The sequence below is a fragment of the Glandiceps talaboti genome, chromosome 23 (genome assembly GCF_964340395.1).
Source record: "Glandiceps talaboti chromosome 23, keGlaTala1.1, whole genome shotgun sequence".
Classification (NCBI taxonomy): Eukaryota; Metazoa; Hemichordata; class Enteropneusta; family Spengelidae; genus Glandiceps; species Glandiceps talaboti.
Window position 1 is genome coordinate 337,656 of NC_135571.1, and position 22,651 is coordinate 360,306.

Consider the following 22,651-nt stretch of genomic DNA (forward strand, 5'->3'; position numbering starts at 1 on the left):
TGTGTGTGTGTGTGTGTGTGTGTGTGTGTGTGTGTGTGTGTGTGTGTGTGTGTGTGTGTCTGTGTGTGTGTGTGTGTGTGTGTGTGTGTGTGTGTGTGTGTGTGTGTGTGTGTGTGTGTGTGTGTGTGTGTGTGTGTGTGTGTGTGTAAACAACTTAAAGTCAAAAACCTCTGAACCGATTGCCATGATATTTGGTGGGTCCATTACCTTTGTTGTCTAGTTGGTAAATTGTTCAAATCAAAATGATCGCATCACAGGTGTGTGATTTGAGTCAAAAATGTGATTTTTGGTCAAAAAACTTAAACTCAGAAACTACTGGGCAGATTGGTAATGACCACACACTATTTTTGGTAATGACCACACACTTGTAATAAGGATGTGAATTATCCAAGACATTTTAATTACCTTAATAGTCTGTAATATTGCACCACAATAACTGATGGTATTAATTTTGCTATACAGTTCCTGAGCCTCCAACAGATGTCACTGTAACTAATTACGCCACTGAAACTATTGCACTCAGTTGGGCAGCACCAGGGAATAATGTCATCAGTCAGTATGTCATCACATACACAGGAACTGATGATCCATCACAGAATACAACTTCTACTACAACTAGTACAGTATTATCAAATTTAAAACCTGGTGATACATATACTATTACAATATTAAGTCAAAGTGGAGATGGTACTGAAGACAGTGTGTACACTGGTCCTATAACTCAAACCACAAGTAAGTATTGTTGCCAGAACTTTTGTTAATGAATGAGCCCCACACACTACGTACTGTGCCTTTGACAGGATTGGTACCTGGCGATACATATACCATTAAAATATTAAGTGAAAGTGAAGATGGTACAAAAGATAGTGTGTAGACTGGTGTGATTTCATAAACAACTGATTACTACATTGTCATTGTGAAATAGAAACACACATTTATTGTAAAAGTTGTACACTATGTAATTTAACCTGACTCAGTAATGTGGTGTATTGTCGTAAGTAGCTCCCATATTATGGAACAATATATCACTTGAACTTCGTTCTTTACCAACTGTTGATAAATTTAAGAAGGATTTCAAGACATGTCTCTTTGCAAGATCTTTCTAATTTTTAGCACAACTGAACTGAGGTTCAGTAGTGCTATAGGGATCGCCCGGCGTCTGTCTGTCTGTGTGTGTGTGTGTGTGTGTGTGTGTGTGTGTGTGTGTGTGTGTGTGTGTGTGTGTGTGTGTGTGTGTGTGTGTAAACAACTTAAAGTCAAAAACCTCTAAACCGATTGCCATGATATTTGGTGGGTCCATTACCTTTGTTGTCTAGTTGGTAAATTGTTCAAATCAAAATGATCGCATCACAGGTGTGTGATTTGAGTCAAAAATGTGATTTTTGGTCAAAAAACTTAAACTCAGAAACTACTGGGCAGATTGGTAATGACCACACACTATTTTTGGTAATGACCACACACTTGTAATAAGGATGTGAATTATCCAAGACATTTTAATTACCTTAATAGTCTGTAATATTGCACCACAATAACTGATGGTATTAATTTTGCTATACAGTTCCTGAGCCTCCAACAGATGTCACTGTAACTAATTACGCCACTGAAACTATTGCACTCAGTTGGGCAGCACCAGGGAATAATGTCATCAGTCAGTATGTCATCACATACACAGGAACTGATGATCCATCACAGAATACAGCTTCTACTACAACTAGTACAGTATTATCAAATTTAAAACCTGGTGATACATATACTATTACAATATTAAGTCAAAGTGGAGATGGTACTGAAGACAGTGTGTACACTGGTCCTATAACTCAAACCACAAGTAAGTATTGTTGCCAGAACTTTTGTTAATGAATGAGCCCCACACACTACGTACTGTGCCTTTGACAGGATTGGTACCTGGCGATACATATACCATTAAAATATTAAGTGAAAGTGAAGATGGTACAAAAGATAGTGTGTAGACTGGTGTGATTTCATAAACAACTGATTACTACATTGTCATTGTGAAATAGAAACACACATTTATTGTAAAAGTTGTACACTATGTAGATTAACCTGACTCAGTAATGTGGTTTATTGTCGTAAGTAGCTCCCATATTATGGAACAATATATCACTTGAACTTCGTTCTTTACCAACTGTTGATAAATTTAAGAAGGATTTCAAGACATGTCTCTTTGCAAGATCTTTCTAATTTTTAGCACAACTGAACTGAGGTTCAGTAGTGCTATAGGGATCGCCCGGCGTCTGTCTGTCTGTGTGTGTGTGTGTGTGTGTGTGTGTGTGTGTGTGTGTGTGTGTGTGTGTGTGTGTGTGTGTGTGTGTGTGTGTGTGTGTGTGTGTGTGTGTGTGTGTGTGTGTGTGTGTAAACAACTTAAAGTCAAAAACCTCTAAACCGATTGCCATGATATTTGGTGGGTCCATTACCTTTGTTGTCTAGTTGGTAAATTGTTCAAATCAAAATGATCGCATCACAGGTGTGTGATTTGAGTCAAAAAATGTGATTTTTGGTCAAAAAACTTAAACTCAGAAACTACTGGGCAGATTGGTAATGACCACACACTATTTTTGGTAATGACCACACACTTGTAATAAGGATGTGAATTATCCAAGACATTTTAATTACCTTAATAGTCTGTAATATTGCACCACAATAACTGATGGTATTAATTTTGCTATACAGTTCCTGAGCCTCCAACAGATGTCACTGTAACTAATTACGCCACTGAAACTATTGCACTCAGTTGGGCAGCACCAGGGAATAATGTCATCAGTCGGTATGTCATCACATACACAGGAACTGATGATCCATCACAGAATACAACTTCTACTACAACTAGTACAGTATTATCAAATTTAAAACCTGGTGATACATATACTATTACAATATTAAGTCAAAGTGGAGATGGTACTGAAGACAGTGTGTACACTGGTCCTATAACTCAAACCACAAGTAAGTATTGTTGCCAGAACTTTTGTTAATGAATGAGCCCCACATACTACGTACTGTGCCTTTGACAGGATTGGTACCAGGCGATGCATATACCATTAAAATATTAAGTGAAAGTGAAGATGGTACAAAAGATAGTGTGTAGACTGGTGTGATTTCATAAACAACTGATTACTACATTGTCATTGTGAAATAGAAACACACATTTATTGTAAAAGTTGTACACTATGTAGATTAACCTGACTCAGTAATGTGGTTTATTGTCGTAAGTAGCTCCCATATTATGGAACATTATATCACTTGAACTTCGTTCTTTACCAACTGTTGATAAATTTAAGAAGGATTTCAAGACATGTCTCTTTGCAAGATCTTTCTAATTTTTAGCACAACTGAACTGAGGTTCAGTAGTGCTATAGGGATCGCCCGGCGTCTGTCTGTCTGTGTGTGTGTGTGTGTGTGTGTGTGTGTGTGTGTGTGTGTGTGTGTGTGTGTGTGTGTGTGTGTGTGTGTGTGTGTGTGTGTGTGTGTGTGTGTGTGTGTGTGTGTGTGTGTGTGTGTGTGTGTGTGTGTGTGTGTGTGTGTGTGTAAACAACTTAAAGTCAAAAACCTCTAAACCGATTGCCATGATATTTGGTGGGTCCATTACCTTTGTTGTCTAGTTGGTAAATTGTTCAAATCAAAATGATCGCATCACAGGTGTGTGATTTGAGTCAAAAAATGTGATTTTTGGTCAAAAAACTTAAACTCAGAAACTACTGGGCAGATTGGTAATGACCACACACTATTTTTGGTAATGACCACACACTTGTAATAAGGATGTGAATTATCCAAGACATTTTAATTACCTTAATAGTCTGTAATATTGCACCACAATAACTGATGGTATTAATTTTGCTATACAGTTCCTGAGCCTCCAACAGATGTCACTGTAACTAATTACGCCACTGAAACTATTGCACTCAGTTGGGCAGCACCAGGGAATAATGTCATCAGTCGGTATGTCATCACATACACAGGAACTGATGATCCATCACAGAATACAACTTCTACTACAACTAGTACAGTATTATCAGATTTAAAACCTGGTGATACATATACTATTACAATATTAAGTCAAAGTGGAGATGGTACTGAAGACAGTGTGTACACTGGTCCTATAACTCAAACCACAAGTAAGTATTGTTGCCAGAACTTTTGTTAATGAATGAGCCCCACACACTACGTACTGTGCCTTTGACAGGATTGGTACCTGGCGATACATATACCATTAAAATATTAAGTGAAAGTGAAGATGGTACAAAAGATAGTGTGTAGACTGGTGTGATTTCATAAACAACTGATTACTACATTGTCATTGTGAAATAGAAACACACATTTATTGTAAAAGTTGTACACTATGTAGATTAACCTGACTCAGTAATGTGGTTTATTGTCGTAAGTAGCTCCCATATTATGGAACATTATATCACTTGAACTTCGTTCTTTACCAACTGTTGATAAATTTAAGAAGGATTTCAAGACATGTCTCTTTGCAAGATCTTTCTAATTTTTAGCACAACTGAACTGAGGTTCAGTAGTGCTATAGGGATCGCCCGGCGTCTGTGTGTGTGTGTGTGTGTGTGTGTGTGTGTGTGTGTGTGTGTGCGTGCGTGCGTGCGTGCGTGCGTGCGTGCGTGCGTGCGTGCGTGCGTGCGTGCGTGCGTGTGTGCGTGCGTGTGTGTGTGGGCAGATTGGTGCGAAATTTGGTGGGAACATTCTTAAGGGGGTGTAAAGTAAGATTTGTTCATGACATGATGATCCCATCAGTAATATGCAAATTAGGGCTAAAAATGTGTCTTTTTGATTAAAAATCTATAATTCCAAAACTACTGAGCAGATTGGGCTGAAATTTAATGGGAATGCATCTAGGTATGTATGGACGAAGAAAAATTAAGCATACAATGATTCAAGTGAGTGATATGCAAATTAGGCATAAGAATGTTCATTTTTGATCAAAAACTTATATCTCAAAAAGCACTTGGTCAGTGAGTCTGAAACTTGGTGAGATGTTTCTGAAAGTGTTATTCTGCAGATTTTCTTCAAAACATTTTGACAAAATTGGCCCTAGCAACCATGACCACGCCCTTATAAACAACCAAAATGGCAGTATTTTTTGGTCAAATAACAACATTCAAAAAATGTTTGCAAATACCCTAGCAACCATGACCACGCCCATAGCAACAGCCAAACGGTTGTGTATTTCACAAAGTTAACAACAGGGTTTAATAGACAATTGAATATTAAGCATTCCAAAAATGTATTCAAATTTGCCTAGCAACAAGACCACGCTCATAGCAACAGTCAAATAATCACGTATATGCAAAGATAATATCAGGAATTCATACACAAGTGAACAAAAACATACACAAATGTATGCAAATATATCGAACAACATGACCACGCCCATAGCAACAGCCAAATGATAGCATATATCGTAAAGATAGCAACATGGTTGGATAGGGAACTGGATACTCATTCAGCAAATGAACACCTATTGTTAGCATGGACTAGCATATGGATAAACATTTTTAAAAACTGTACAGTTGTGCTACAACACCATTGGCGGTATTTTTTACATTGATCTATTATTGTTCCACCTTTTCAACACCATAGAACATTATGTCATGTTGGATTTTGGCGCCATAGAATTCTTTTGATTGATTGATTGATTGATTTGATTTATTAATTCCTAAATAGTAGATTGTATTTAATGTGTTGTATTGCATTTTGAAATCTGACTTTAGTCAAAATAGGATCTAACTTACATACCGTGATGTTTTATCAATCACTTAGTGTAGATTGCACTGATATAGAACATGATTGAGTTCTCCCAAGAGTATGTAATTGTAACCACCTTCATTATTATTACTTTACAGAGCCTGTGGCTCCTAAAGTGAATGATATTACCATGTATGACACAACCACCATCACAGTAACATGGAACATTTCCACAGACACAGTATATGACAAATTTGAGATCACTTATCATGGAAGTGAAACTAGTTACAGTAACACAGTGTATGTTGATGATGAAGAGTTAACTGAGTATCAGTTGATTGATCTAACACCTGGAGAGTCTTATGATATCGATATGAAAACTTTCAGTGGGAATGAAGTTAGTACTGCTAGCAACACAGTCACACAGAGAACAAGTAAGTTATTGTCTGTAGATATGCATGTGTATATAAAATAACAATGATGACCTAATGATAGAATAGTGATACACAATGTAGAAATATGTGATACAGACGATTTCATTCAAGTCTCAGAATCATTAGCTGTGAATTGATGTTGAAACAAACTATAGCTTCAATTTCAAGGGTCAGTAATAATGTACTGTACAAGTGGTTTGCATAGATATTAGGCTTGCATCATACATGTACGTGTAGCATCACATTAGTATGTATAACACCATTCGACTTGCCTACATGTAAGTATACATTTCCTATGTTACTGCAGCTGTGTACAGCTGAAGCTAACTGGAAACATCATTTGTTGGAATGTGATGCAGTGTCTTATTGATTAATTTATATTTGTTTATTTTATCTATTGAAACTTTCTTTAAAGAGGCTTAAAAATCATAGATAACCTGGTTAGCTAAATCTAGTCTTCCCAGGACCCTCTAAAAGTGTTTATACAGATTGATAAAAAATCTCATTCAATCACTGCTCTTGCTTGGAATTTATGAGATAAACAATAACAGTTGATAAATGATTTGATGTATATGTTTCATCACAGAACATGCACATGATGGTAAAAGAGTACCATGGTAAAAGAGTGCTATTGATTGGAGATATTGGCCAGGGTAGAACCTTTTGTGGTAGTCATTAGTGTTTGAGAGGTCCTGAGTTTGAGTCCTGGCCAAGCTCAACTTAAATATCCTTGGTTTACTTCAACACTTAATGATATTAATGAATGAGATATGTCAATTATGCAGTGATATGAATGTTATTTTTGTCCTATTTTTAGGACCCACTGCAGCAACAAACATAGCAAAGGAAAAGGCTGACTCTTACACAATGGATTTAACATGGGATATTGATGACGATTGTTTATGGGAGATGTTTGTAGTGCATTATCTTGGTGATAAGGAAGGAGAGCCTAAGAGTAAAACCAGCACATCCACATCAATCCAACTTGAAAGACTTCGAGCAGGTGATACATATACAATCTATATTGTCACCATTAAAGTTGACCAAAGAAGTGATGATAGCGATTCCATCAGAGAAACTACTTGTAAGTAAAATCACCATGTGTTATATTCTATATTATTATGTTAATTAAAAGGGAAAATACATTGTAAAAATCATGTGTATATTATTTGCTGATGATACAGTTTTTTTTAACTTTCCCAGATAATTGTTGTAATATAGACCTAGACTGTAGATACACACTTACAAACTGTAGTTACCTGGTGCAGAGTAAACAAACTTACAATTAATCACCTCTAAACAAACTATATCATCTTTAGAAAACAGAGAATGGAAATATTCCTCAGTGTTACCTGTCACATAAATAACTGGTTATTGATGAAGTTGAAGTTACATCGATTATGGGAGTCACCCTGCACAGACATCATAATTGGTCAAATCATGCTAATATGGTTAATTCTGAAACTAGAAAAAAATGTTGATATCTTATTTCGATTGAGACATTCAGTACCAAAACATATTCTGGTCCTGTACAAAACTTTCATACAAGTAACAACCAAACATTTCATATGGTCTGGAGGTTTTGGGGTTTCACTTAGCATTCACATACAGCCAAACATTTCATATGGCCTGGAGGTTTTGGGGCTTCACTTAGCATTCACATACAGCCAAACATTTCATATGGCCTGGAGGTTTTGGGGCTCCACTTACCATTCACAAGTAACAACCAAACATTTCATATGGCCTGGAGGTTTTGGGGCTCCACTTACCATTCACAAGTAACAACCAAACATTTCACATGGCCTGGAGGTTTTGGGGCTTCACTTAGCATTCGCATACAGCCAAACATTTTATATGGCCTGGAGGTTTTGGGGCTCCACTTATACCATTACATACATCTACTAAATATCTATATTTCCCAGAAGATGACAGTCAGAGCTATAACTTTCGGTAACCGCACTACATGCTCTTCCATTTACTTTCAACAATGCACATCAATTCACACTTTCAAAAACAAGTTGACAACTCACCTTTTCACTCTGGTTTACAGTGTGTCATATTAAAATTGAATTACTCTCATCAACATCTTTTGAGATTTGTTTTACATGTCTATCTCAGTTGAAACCCATGTTTTAGCCCCCATATACATGTGTATGTATAGTCTTAGATCACTTTGTGTCATCTTTGTTTATGTTTTCACAAAAACCCAAAATTCAGAATCTACATGTATTGTAACTGAAAGTTGTTTGTTTTCAGAGATATTGATAGCCATTTGATCTTTATATTTTGATCAACAGCACCACTTGCACCTGGTGAGGTGAAAGTCTATTTTAAGACAGATACCATGTTTGAAATACAGTGGGAAGAACCTTGCAATAAAACATCGGATTGTCACTATGATGGCTTTGTTTTGAGATGGGATCCTCCAGATGGAGAGATTACCAGTCAAGATGATGATGCTTACAATGCTAATCTGGAAAACTTGGTACCAGGAGTACTGTATAATGTCTCTGTACTAGCAAACAGTAGTAACACATTGAGTGACCCAGAATATACAATAGACAGGACTTGTGAGTATTCAATTTATGTATGCTAACTTTACTTATAGCTCATTCTAGTAACATATATTTTGGTGTTTCAACACTTCTCTATGAGGCCAAACATTTGTAGCAATTTACTATATATGATAACACTATGTTTAGTAAATGTAACATTTGATGTCATTCGTTCCCCAAGATCTTTACTTCTATTTCATGACATCTTTCAAGAGTAATATTGGCAGTAGTGTAAAGACGTAGTATTGACACCTTTTTCATTGTGAAAGTGATTAATTTATTTATTCAAATCTTTGATTACATCTGTGCAAATTTTGAAGATCCTGTTGTGTTGTTAAATAATTAATACTGAGCCTCCTTACGCTTGTGCCACTATTGAAGAGAAGAGGAATTCTTGATTTGACATTTCTGCATGGTTGGATGTGAAATATGATTGGTCAGCAATATTGTCCCACTTTTCTTTTTATGTACATGTACCAATTTATAGCCATAAGAACATTTATTATTACTACCGGGTATTATTTTTACAACCAAAATGTAGCGGTAATCCACTGTTTTGCAACTTGTAACTTTTGTGTTCAAACAAATATCCTGGTAGAAAGCAGATTAATTTATAGAAACATTACTTGTCATGTATATTTATGAAACAAAAAGATTTAATTTTGATAATTTATTGTTTCAGTGACAGCAAAACCAGAAAACTTCCAGGTAACAAGTATTGGCGCATATTACTTGGTTGTATCATGGGACTATCCAGAGGGCATATTTGAAGAATATGAAATGACAGTTGAGTCTAAGAAAAACACAGACAATGTTAAATTTGAACTTCCTGACTCAAAAGATGAGAACCCCAAATCAAATATCACAGGTCTTAAAGCATTCACTGAATATGATGTGACACTGCTCACCATTAGTGCTGAGCAAAGTCAAACAAGGAGTGAACTTGCCACATTGACAAACGTTACTGCTTCTGCTCGTAAGTAAATTCATATTTTAGCGTAATTTTTTCATTGTTCCGAGTGTACATTCCTTCAAAGGAATTCATGTGTTATGAAATCAAAAAGATATATAATAATAATAACATTCTGTATGTTATTATATAGAAAGACATTGGACATAGTGACAAGTAAAATAAGATGTACTGTCAAATAGTAGTACATGTAGCACCAGTTGTACTACCCACATCGGCTACAGAAAGATCATAATGCAATGTTAGTTAGTTTTTGGGAAGTTTATCTGATTAGCAAGATTTAAAGTTTTCATCTGAAACACTCAGATATCATCAGTGTAATAATGATGATATCCTGTTTGGTTTGAATGTAAAGTATTTTTAGCCCCCAGTGGGCACCACCTGATTTGGGGGGGGGGGGGGCTGTTACATTGGGTTCCGTCAGTGAGTGTCTGTCCATCTGTGTGTTCACCGTCATATCTGTGGCATGTACCAACTGAATTCAACTAAACCTGGCACAAAGGTTATATGCTATGTGAGACATATGCACACCCCATTGTTTTGTGAATGAATCAAGTTTGGTTGAGTGGTGGAAATATTTGTTGATAAATTTCACAATATGCATCATAACTTTGGATTTTGACCTTGACCTTTCTGAATCAAACAGTTCAAGTGACAATATTTTAATCATGACTTTGGTTTGAGTGTGGGCATTTGTTAATGTAATACATAGTGACTCCATTCAAGAGCCTAAACCAATATTATCAATGATGAGCTTTCTTTTAAGACCTTGACCATTTGACCTTGAAAGTCTTCAAGGTCAAAGAGCCAAATTTAGGTTGTCTTCGTACCTTTCTGAATCGAACAGTTCAAGTGACAACATTTTAATCATGACTTTGGTTTGACTCTGGGGCATATAAAAGTTATTTAATTTCATGACCTTGACCTATATACCATACTTTTGATAGAAAGCATACTTTGCCTGTTATCTCCAAAAGTTTGATACATACGGACACCATTGAAGTGTCTACCCTCACATTATCAAGGATGAGCTTTCTAATAATACCATGACCTTTGAGCTTGACCAACATTTTCAAGGTGAAATGACCAAAAAATTGACCAAAAAAAGAAGTTGAATACACAAACACTCCATTTGAATGTCTACCCAAAGGTAAGCTTTTCTTTATGCCGTGACCTTTGACTTTGCCTTTGACCTCCATATTCAAGGTCAAATAGTAAATTGGTCAATAAATTATGAAGTTTTGTATCTAGAGACACCATTTAAATGTGCACAGTAACTTTGACAAAAAGCACAAATTAGAGAGTACATGTATATCGTCAATTGAAGGCTTGTTCTTTATGTAACTCATCTTAAGTTTTGATAGATCATGATTCACATTGTTTCTTGTTTTACATTTTACTGAAATGACATCATAATCTGTATTCATCATGTTTTGCTTATTGATATTGTTTATATTCAGCTCCTCGGCAAATGACTAACAGCACTCCACCCACTGACAGTGAAAGTATAAAAATAAGTGAAACAACTATAACAGTCATGTTTACTGATGATTTATTCTCACATGAAGATGGACCAATATTGTACTACAGTGTTATTGTAACTGAAGATGACGGTGCGTATTTGCATATTATCTCCATCATGTTTTGCTAAGGTTGGGGCACCTTGGTAATAGAAGGGAGGAATTGGGTAAAAGTTGCAGAGCTTCCCATACACTCTACTATAATTTTGTTTAGGAATCCCAGTTAAGTGACTGGGGAACATAGGTATATTTTACCTGATTACCACCCTTTAACAAAAAGACTGTCACCAGTATTTTTCTTCCTTCAGCCAGGAAAATACAAGTAACCGAGGGCACCTTCTCACTACATATTAATAATTTGTATAATAATAACGTATACATTACTTATTGCTCAAGCCTGAATTTGTTCCTATTTATGTTTTGATTATGAGTCTTTGGAAGTCATTTATACAGATGATGACATGCACTTGTATTGAATACCTTCAGTTTAGGGAGGTACGGGATTACACAGAAGGTATTGTCCAGTTTAGGGAGGTACAGGATTACACAGAAGGTATTGTCCAGTTTAGGGAGTTACAGGATTACAAAGAAGGTATTGTCCAGTTTAGGGAGTTACAGGATTACACAGAAGGTATTGTCCAGTTTAGGGAGGTACAGGATTACACAGAAGGTATTGTCCAGTTTAGGGAGGTACAGGATTACACAAAAGGTATTGTCCAGTTTAGGGAGTTACAGGATTACATAGAAGGTATTGTCCAGTTTAGGGAGTTACAGGATTACATAGAAGGTATTGTCCAGTTTAGGGAGTTACAGGATTACATAGAAGGTATTGTCCAGTTTAGGGAGGTACAGGATTACACAGAAGGTATTGTCCAGTTTAGGGAGTTACAGGATTACATAGAAGGTACTGTCCAGTTTAGGGAGTTACAGGATTACACAGAAGGTATTGTCCAGTTTAGGGAGGTACAGGATTACACAAAAGGTATTGTCCAGTTTAGGGAGTTACAGGATTACACAGAAGGTATTGTCCAGTTTAGGGAGGTGCTGGATTACACAGAAAGTATTGTCCAGTTTAGGGAGGTGCTGGATTACATAGAAGGTATTGTCCAGTTTAGGGAGGTGCTGGATTACACAGAAAGTATTGTCCAGTTTAGGGAGGTGCTGGATTACATAGAAGGTATTGTCCAGTTTAGGGAGGTGCTGGATTACATAGAAGGTATTGTCCAGTTTAGGGAGGTGCAGGATTACACAGAAGGTATTGTCCAGTTTAGGGAGGTGCTGGATTACATAGAAGGTATTGTAGTTAAGCACAGGAAACAGAATTTATATGTAAGCTATACAGTAGAATAGAACTTTGTGTCCCGCTCCATCTAATAAGTGTTAGTTTCAGATTACCATTTGTGCATGTTTTCCTCATCTAGGCTCTTGTTTATGACACTAGCGAGCACATGTTCAAGGCTTTTGTCTTGTTCTTGCCAAGCAGTGGTGAGCATACTGTAGTGTACCTTGCAAGTGTTCGCTATGCATTATGCCTAGCAACAAAACCACACCCATAGCACAGCCAAATGATGGTGTATGTTGCAAAGATAACATAGCTCATAAGGCCAAGTGAATAAACTGCTGTTATTTTTTGTTAATCATGCACATCTTTTATTTGTACATAGATGAATTTGAAGATTATAAACCAGAAAGTGGTCGAAACCCTAACCCAGAGATGCCAACATGGTCTCAAGCTCAAACTACTCAGGGAGGATTGAGATACCAAATAGAAGACAGATACACCTACCCATGGCCACATGAGGAAGGTAAGTACATGTAAAACATTGACTATTCTGATAGTATTCATATTCCTTGACTTCCTTTCTTCCTTTGTGTTGTTCATGTATTGAAGGTGACACATAACAATGACAGATGAGGAGGTGTTAAAAGGCCCGCCTCCCCTATTTAAACGGCGAAGGTCCTGTGTGGTCATTTTGCTAAATAATAGTGTAGGGGTAACAACCTAGTGGTACACTCCTGCTAAACTGCAGTTTTCCATGTTGCTACCATTGACATCTACTGTACTGTGACCAAGTCATAATGAATATATGATGTATGTAATTACCACATTCGTTTTCAATAAGAATGGAAATTCAAGGTACATTTCTTGAAATTACTTTCTGTCAGAAAAGCTACACCAACTTTGCCATTGATAATGTTATACATTTGTCAATCAACATGTAGTACATGTGCACACTAATGTTCTAATCCTAATGACACTTACATTATCTCCTAAATAAACACAATTAGCTGAAAATCACAACCCAGCATACAGTTATTCTAAATGAACTCTTTCTGCAAAAGTGTGCCGTATACATGTACATGGTTACAAGAAGTAAATTTGAAGAATTGCCTATCTACCATTATGGTATGATAAAATAGTATGTAAGATAAATTCAATTTTGATAATTTTGAGGTAGGTGATACTTCTAAGTCACACATTTGATACACAAATTTTATGTAGTAGGCCACGGTGGAAGGACTGTGAGTAGGCCTATAGGTAAAAAAGGATGTCCAAAACAACTATTGTTTGAATGGCATGTTGGTCGGAGTTGTTAGTACATAGTACAATAAGTTATCAGACTACATTGTCTTCGCCTGACTGGGCATATAATGAGACACAATGAGGTAGCCAGTCAAGTACTGCTTTGGGAACCAGATGTTTTGCTCTATCGTGACTGGCCATACACAATGTTGAAAATGATCAGTGAAAAGGAAACTGGAATGAGCGGAAAGACACTGTTGGATACTATGCAATATTGTACACAATGGAGTAAACTCATCATCACTCAACATTGCTCATTTTTTCATAATTAATAACACAATATTTATTTTCAGCTTATTAGTGCCATATTAATATTCTTACAAATACATATTGTTCTGAATATTACGCCCAAAGGGTCAAGACGTAAACGAGCTGAAGCACCAGTGTTCAGAACAATTGGTGAAAATAGTTCCTGTGAAGTATCAGATGAAGAAAACTATTGCAATGGTCCCTTGGGACATTCAAAATCATACAGGTAAGACAAGTTGTGGGTAAGATATTGTACAGTGCGATGTTCTTGTGCCTATTTGATGCAACATAAAGGGCTGAATATGGGTTTTGTGGACTACATTTGTACATCTTACTAAAGTCTGGCCCTTTCACCAATCAATCTCAGTCCACAAAACTGATATCCAGGCCATAATGTGTAATATTAATTGTAATCTTTCCATTGGGAATATTAATATATTGTGAGAATAATAGGAAAAGTAGTTCAGGAGTGATGTATTTGTTTAAAATCTTACATAACTAATTGATGTAAATATCCTACATAAGACAAGTCGAGGGTAATTTGTTGCAAATCGTAATGAAATATTGTATTGTGCTCAAAGTGAAAATGAGTATGTCTTTTAACTCCATTTGTACATGTTATATATCTCTGGTGTCGTGAGATGTAGGACTATCCCAAGAGATGACTGAATTACACTCATTGTATTGTAACATCTTTTCTATATTTAATGAGCTAACCCTTATCTCCATTCACCATGAAAAGGTTACCTGCCAACACATTGGGCTAATGCCCATATTAGGGCAGTTATGTTGTAATATTATTTTTTTTTTTTGTACTTTTGTACCATGTAGATATCAATTCAGGTGTTATACAGAAGGTGGTTATGCTGATACACCTTTATCAGAACCTATCAGGACAAGTAAGTGTTAGATTTTGTGTTATATTTAATGACCAATTATTTGTTACTGAAAACTGTAACAATTGTCTTAAATTCAGCAAACATCACCGGTCAGTACAGTTTTATAACAATGAAGCCAGCTAAACTGTGTAGAGTGTATGTTGACCCAGGTTACAATGAACAACACAAAGACACTTAAATTTCAAATACCTTTATGTACAAATGTAGTATATATACTACAGCAATACATTTTAAGTTGTGAGATTTATATAGTAATGTTCATTATCATGCATGAGCCAAGTTGAACAAAAAATGTAGAATATATATACTCTGGCTGTTCTGTATGTGACCCACATTATCAGGTCTTTGAGTCCTGAAAACAAGTAATAATACTGGGGAACACTTAGTGACTTTAATACTGCCCTTCACAAAAAAAAATATGTTAGCCAAATTATGTAAATGTTGTTTACTTTGTGAAGTGAAGGTCATTTACATTACATTTAAATACAATAATGTGTAAAAGAACTACACCACTTGGAATACAAAAAATGTATAATTAATTTGTATTTTAGAATTACTGTGTGTTAGTTATTTAGTTGCAAGAATGAATATTCACTCAGAGTTCATACTTAGTAATGTAAGTTTCTACTCATGAGTTAGAAGAGGGATTCATTTCCAAGAAATGTTTTGACTCTTTGAGTAAAAACTCCCATTACTAAGTTTGTTATTGAAAATAAGAATGAAGACAGAACTGACACAATTTTACTATATAACGATGATATCTAGATACTCCACAAAGTCTTTTGTGGCTGTGGATCCTCCTTGGGGTGCTGGGTGGTCTTGTGCTTGGTGCAGCTATTGTTGGAGGAATCTGGTACTACCGAAAAAAGGATCAGAAAAAGAGGTTTGTTATCAGTCAATTGTTATCAAACACTTACAATGTACTGCTTTCATTAAATTAACATGAATAGCTGTCTCTGTAAATGTGATAGAAAATAAGGATGTATCTGCACACACACACACACACACGCACACACACACACACATGCATGCATGCACGCACGCACGCACGCACGCACGACTATAATATACATACATGTACATGTACATACTTATGTCAAACCTCAGTCACTATTAATATATACATTATGTACAACAACACAAATAAAGTAAATACAATTTGTAATGAAAATTTGTCTACTACATTTTCTAATGTAAATTTGTGTGTGTATTTTTTTACCAGCAAAGAAAATGGTACATCAGGTGGCACAGCAAATCCTGCATTTGACACCACAATTATGCCAGAACGCCCATCAACTAAGAAGAAGCAAATCAAGCACTCAAAGTAAGTAGCATAACTTCTTGCTGCCTCCATCCTTCAAATAATGTGTTCTCATCACCTTGATAGCCTCGACTAGGTCCCTTTCAAGCAACACTTCTCAGGGACAGATTTCCATGAGAAATTATATCGCTACTGTCATTAATTTCAGGTGGGTATTTAAGAGTCATTCTCACTAAGTACTGTTACTGTTATAATATGCTTCTCTGACATGTTTATTAGCAGGTGACGTGGTGGGGCTATTACATTGGGTTCTGTCCATCTGTTTATCCACCATTATATTATACCAGTATATTGATGGCGCAAATCGAGAGATCTGATTGGTCTAGACATCGAACTAGCGTGTCTAAAATGAGCGATAATGCACAGTTGGCACGCATCCAAATTTCGATGTTCACTGTTCGTCTACGAACATTGCAGTCCGTGCAGGGATGGGGGCACAAATGAAACCAGAAAACATTGCGCCTTATCTTGTTTCCGATATTTTCAATATACTGGTATAATATAATAGCGATAAACCACCCCCTGGGAATGGTATACCACTCGGTTTTGACCAGTGAACTCATTACATGTACTCGCTATCGCTCGTGCATATATTTCATTCACTGGTCAAAACCTCTTGGTATACCATCCCCAGGGGTGGTTTATTGCTTAAATGCACACTCATTTCTTAGACAAGCATCCACCTATCGACCAAACTTGGTACAAAGGTAGAACACTATCCAGGCATATATGCGCATCAATTAATTATGCGTCCTTGACCATATGGCAAAATAATCTTATTTGTTATAAAACGCACATTTTGCCTGATATCTCCTGAAGTTTGATTCATACAGACACCATTTAATTGTCTATCCCTGCATTATTAATGGAAGCTTTCTATAAGACTTTAACCTTGACCAACAGTTTCAAGATTAAATAGCTGAAATTGTGGCTTCTACCCCAATTCTGGAAGTTAAATACAGAGACTTCATTCAAGTGTTTACACCCATAATATCAAAAGTAAGCTTTCTTATTATACCATGATCTTTGACCTTAACCAGCATGCTCCAGGTCAAATAGCCAATTGCACAATAAATTATGATGTTTTCTCTGTAGAAAATGCCATTCAAGGATGGATGGGTAAGTTTGGATGGATAAGCTTCAAACACTTTACAAACTGAGAGTAAAACTGTTAGATTTGTTTTGCCAACAGACCTGTGAAGCTGGCAAGATATGATGAGTATTTCAAAACAATGAGTGCAGACATGGAGTTTAGATTCTCTGAAGAATATGAGGTTAGAACTATGTTATCTCTCTGTCACACACAGATACAGACAGACAGACAGACAGACAGACAGACAGGCAGGCAGACACAACACACACACACACACACACACACACACACACACACACACACACACACACACACACACACACACACACACACACACACACACTCTCACTCATTACAGGATATCATCACACAGAGGTACTTTACCAGTATTCAGGTGGGCATGATCTATGAGATCAGTGATGATAGATTGGATGTAGATGAAAGATTCCACTATTGAAGTATCCAAGGAATAAGTGAATATTTTATTAATTTTGTCCACATGGTTATCATGATGTAGGAAGAAACAGCAATCAATAGAACATGATAAATAAAAACAAAGCAGCCATATTTTCCAAAATAGGCAGGACAATAGCCTAAACACGTTTAATTTATGTATCAGTAAATTAACACATCATAGAAGTGACTTGGATGTACACAACCCTCATGTTTCTCAAAAAAATGTGTCTATAAAATAATGTTGCAATATAACATGTGTAATGTAACATTACTAGCTAACGCAAGTCTGTTTGTGTCAATCTGAGAATAAATTTTTTGATGTTTTGTCTTTAACTTCATCAATTTGAAACTCTTCAAATATATACACTTTACATTTATCCTCTGTCCACAATGAACCAAGGATATATATTATTTGTTGAAACCTCCTTTGATAATTTATAAATTGACACTCAAAGTCTTTTGCATTGAATGAATGAAGTGTGTTGATAACTTGCATCTATAGGAACTACGTAATGTTGGCCGAGATCAAAGTTGGGATGGAGCTGAATTACCAGACAATAGAAGCAAGAACAGATACACTAACATCTTACCCTGTAAGTAGTAGATAACATTTAAATACTACCAGAAACCCAGCACTGTATATCACATTAGAAGTAAATTTCAATCAACTTATGAACATTTCAGTAGTAAATACATAACCTGTTATCATTGAAGGCAAGAAAGTTTTAAAATTTTGTTAGACGTGCAAAAATGAAGTTCAGCAATCACATTGATGCCAGACCCCACCCCTTACCATGAACACAATTTATTTATTGAACTTGTGTGACAGTGTGCAATTGTTGTTGCCCAGAGGTCACTGAAGGTACCTGGGACCCAGGGTAAATTCTCTAAATGTGTGACTGTAACACCTATAAAATGTCATTAAATTCAGTCATGTATCATACACACTAGGCTATTAAGAAAATGGGTCATTACAAAAATGAATTAAAACTCAAAAACGATCACATCATTGATAATATAAATGATTATAAATTTATTATGTGCTTACTGTATTATTATATGTACAGTTACTATTATTGTATGCGCTAACACAATGATTATATTTACAGATGACCGAACCCGTGTTAAGATCAACAAAGTAGATGAAGAAGGTGATGGTACAAGTGACTACATCAATGCTAACTGGATGCCAGTAAGTTGATCTCACCATTGCAGGGTTTTAACTCATTTTATCTCAGCTTTATGCATAGATGATTTAGAAATCCCCCTACTGTGCCATATGGGGTCTTGTGATTTGATATGTTATATGTCGACTCAGTGTGGGCAGGGAGCACCCCAATATTCCATCTTCCAGTTAAGGGATGTAAAGAGCACCCCCCAATAGCCCATCTTCCAGTTAAGGGAATGGGTACCAAGTATTTACATTTTGCTAATACATAGTTGAAATGCAAACTAAATTGAAAACATTGGGTCATTATTATGTATGTTTTTTTTCCAGGGTTACAAGTCACCCAGAGAGTTTATTGCCACTCAAGGTCCCTTACCTGGAACAAAGGATGATTTCTGGCTATTGGTTTGGGAAAACAATGTTAAAACCATTGTCATGGTAACTCAGTGTCAGGAGAGAGGAAGAGTGAGTTGGAACTTTTAACATTCATTTTACAGTGGCACAAGCTGAGTTTTATATTTTTTTACTTTAAATGAAAATATTTAATAAAACCACCTTTCAGTATACTGTCAATGTCAATGTCAATGCATGACATTACAATTTTATTTTGACACATTTGATTGCCATCAGGATTTCCTGAGCATTGTTGATACAATTGATAAATTATGGTTTTTGGATTACTTATTAGTTATATCTCAATACCAGGTTTGAGTTCAGTCAATTAAAGTGGTTATTAAGTGTGCTTCAGTAAGTACAATACTGTGAGTACCTTGTGTGCAGTAAAATATGTCAAAATACTGGTACATGTACACTCAGCTTGTGTGCTTCAATAAGGATAATACTGTGAGTACCTTTTATGTACGCAGTAAAATATGTCAAAAATACATACACTCAGCTCGTTCACCTTCAATTTTATGGTTTTCTTTGTCATTCAATAGTGTACAATGATCATGACATGAGTTTGATATTTCTTGTAGGTGAAATGTGACCATTATTGGCCATTTGACAATGAACCTGTGTACTACGGAGACATTATGGTATATGTTGAAAATGAACAGGCATACCCAGACTGGGTGATTAGGGACTTGGTCTTAGAAAGTGTAAGTATTTTTTTTTTATTAGAGTTCAGTGATGTTAATGTGATTTTACGAATAGTTGTCATGACAACAATTAATAACCTAAACTTGAGACATTATTGGTTAGCTTCAGTGGGTTATGAAACTTTCAAAGCCAAGATTTTATAACACGTAAAAGGTTTGCCTATAGATAAATGAAATAGTTGCTGAATTAGGCATTGGTAAGATTTAGCGTAGAAAAACTTGTCCTAATTAATTGTCTTTCCAAGCTAAGTAAAACAGTCTAGCCACTTGTATATTGAAATTGATATAATATTTTATTATAATGGTGATATCTATAAAGAGTCCAAAGACAAATTCAGAAATTGAGTATCATTGCCATGATGCGATGCACACTAGTATTATAAAGTAAGAGGACAGAATATCCCTTGCAAACTTATGTCAAACTAAACATGGGCTGCATGTAGACACTGGGAAGGTTGAAGACTATGTGTAGACAATACTGGGACATTTCAAGACTGCGTGTAGACAATACTGGGACGTTTCAAGACTGCATGTGGTTAAACTCACACAGCTTCCAACACTTCATAACCTAGTGCAAGAATAATTTGAAATATAGAGATAAATATTAGTGTTGTGTATATTTTCACAGGAGATAAATATTAGTGTTCTGTATATTTTTCACAGGAGATAAATATTAGTGTTGTGTATATTTTTCACAGGAGATAAATATTAGTGTTGTGTATATTTTTCACATGAGATAAATATTAGTGTTCTGTATATTTTTCACAGGAGAAAAATGTCAAACGTGTACGTCACTACAACTACATCTCATGGCCTGATCATGGAGTACCAGATGATTCTAATGTTCTTTTAAAATTTGTCAAAAATGTGCGGAAACATGTGGGCAATGATAGCACACCAACAGTTGTACACTGCAGGTAAGGATTAATACACTGTCACTTTTAATAACAATATAGCCAGGAATGTTTTGATTAGCTTTTCACTACAAGGTACTTTACCGAAAACACTAATTTTGTGTATTGACACAAAATGCTATGCATAGGTACAAAGGATTTTGATTTGATGACTTAAAGTGGCACAAGATCTGATTAGGTTTCGGTAAACATCCCAAGAATATTATCACGAAATTTACATAATTAATGGTTTTCGGTAATTAGGCTATATCTCAAGAATGCACACTTCAAATTCAATATAATTTGATACATGCATTTGCGATACCAAAGCGCACTTGTCCTGAAAATATTATTGATGTAGCTTTTAGTTTTAATAAATTATTGGCATATTTTTGTAGGCCACTAAAAAGGAAAAAATAGTTTCTCGTCAGGAAATGTTGTATAAAGTGGTAGGACGATGCACTTATTTTTTTTTTAACATTCTCAACAAATGTCACAGTACATGTTGTGGTTGGCCAGGAGATCACTAACAGTAATGAGCAAATAGCAATCAATGAGAAAAAATAACTTATTACATATGTTCTGTTGTATTCCAACAATTGTCTGTAGAAACGACAATCTCTTTGCCCTTACAGAAGACATTCAGTTTACATCTGGTATTACATGGTGCTCTTACTGCCATAGTAATGTGTATACTAATATGGTCTTATGTAGGTTTTTTTACCTTTAACTGTGTTACTTTACAGTGCCGGTGTAGGTAGAACAGGTACCTTCATTTCCTTGGATCGACTTATGCAGCATATGAAGGAATATGACTATGTTGATATCTATGGGATAGCCTGTGAAATGAGAATGAACAGAGTTTACATGATCCAAACTGAGGTATGTCCAAAGTTTTTATAAATTCATTATTTAGTAATATTTATGAAAAACATGTAAAAAATTCTTAGTAATAAAAATGTTCTACTTGCATAGTCAAAATATTTCTTGGAAGTGAATCCAATATTTGGGATTTGCTTCCAAGAAGTTTATGAATTGAAATTTTCATTACTATTGTATGAACCAAGAGTCCATGTAAAAAATGCCTTATTCATTTTACAAAGAACCCCATGTACATTTGTAAACAGAATACTTTACTGATGGGGTAGAAAAGGCAAGTATTGTGTTCATTGCAGACAGCGCCCTCGCCAGGCAGACCCTGAAATTATATTCTAAGAGCATATTTGTTCATTCTTACTATGGTAATCCATAAAATGTGTTACTTTTTATCAGTATGTAATTCATAGTAAAAAAGGGAAAAATGTTAAAATTTATTTTTTTTGTTTTATGTAATTAGGCTCAGTATGTCTTCATCCACCAATGTGTGTATGATTTACTGCACCAAGAGGGTGAAGATGATGAGGAGGTAGAACCACTCCCCCCACCACCTGATGACCATATCTATGGCAACGTGGATCCAGTCACTAATAGACCAATTGGCAATGGACCAGATGTTACTGCTAATCTAGGTATGTGATTCATTGAAACATGGTTAATGTGAACTTATATCTTGTATAAAAAATAAACATCACAATTTAGTGTTCACACCCATTATTATTGAATTTATTCATTAATGTTGACTATTTTCAAAATCAAGCAGCCAAATGCAGAGTTCAAAGGTTATCAAATGGTTTAAAGTCCCACACTGCATATAC

The 22,651-nt window shown here is 35.7% G+C and overlaps 1 protein-coding gene across 1 annotated transcript in view; it reads left to right on the forward strand.

Annotated features, from left to right (window-relative positions):
• Window positions 1-543: 543 nt before the first annotated feature.
• The window catches only part of LOC144453099 (receptor-type tyrosine-protein phosphatase beta-like), a 28,680-nt gene continuing 6,572 nt past the window's right edge, over window positions 544-22,651 (forward strand). Inside the window, exons 1-22 of the mRNA XM_078144376.1 lie at window positions 544-556; window positions 1,559-1,828; window positions 2,692-2,961; window positions 3,861-4,130; window positions 5,874-6,149; window positions 6,967-7,233; window positions 8,447-8,719; window positions 9,387-9,680; window positions 11,135-11,287; window positions 12,859-12,999; window positions 14,133-14,253; window positions 14,859-14,926; window positions 15,692-15,809; window positions 16,149-16,250; window positions 17,440-17,521; window positions 18,299-18,389; window positions 18,906-18,988; window positions 19,295-19,429; window positions 19,942-20,064; window positions 20,833-20,981; window positions 21,704-21,839; window positions 22,294-22,465. Of these exons, the coding sequence (XP_078000502.1) occupies window positions 544-556; window positions 1,559-1,828; window positions 2,692-2,961; window positions 3,861-4,130; window positions 5,874-6,149; window positions 6,967-7,233; window positions 8,447-8,719; window positions 9,387-9,680; window positions 11,135-11,287; window positions 12,859-12,999; window positions 14,133-14,253; window positions 14,859-14,926; window positions 15,692-15,809; window positions 16,149-16,250; window positions 17,440-17,521; window positions 18,299-18,389; window positions 18,906-18,988; window positions 19,295-19,429; window positions 19,942-20,064; window positions 20,833-20,981; window positions 21,704-21,839; window positions 22,294-22,465 (3,607 nt within the window). The remainder of the gene's footprint in view (window positions 557-1,558; window positions 1,829-2,691; window positions 2,962-3,860; window positions 4,131-5,873; window positions 6,150-6,966; window positions 7,234-8,446; window positions 8,720-9,386; window positions 9,681-11,134; window positions 11,288-12,858; window positions 13,000-14,132; window positions 14,254-14,858; window positions 14,927-15,691; window positions 15,810-16,148; window positions 16,251-17,439; window positions 17,522-18,298; window positions 18,390-18,905; window positions 18,989-19,294; window positions 19,430-19,941; window positions 20,065-20,832; window positions 20,982-21,703; window positions 21,840-22,293; window positions 22,466-22,651) is intronic.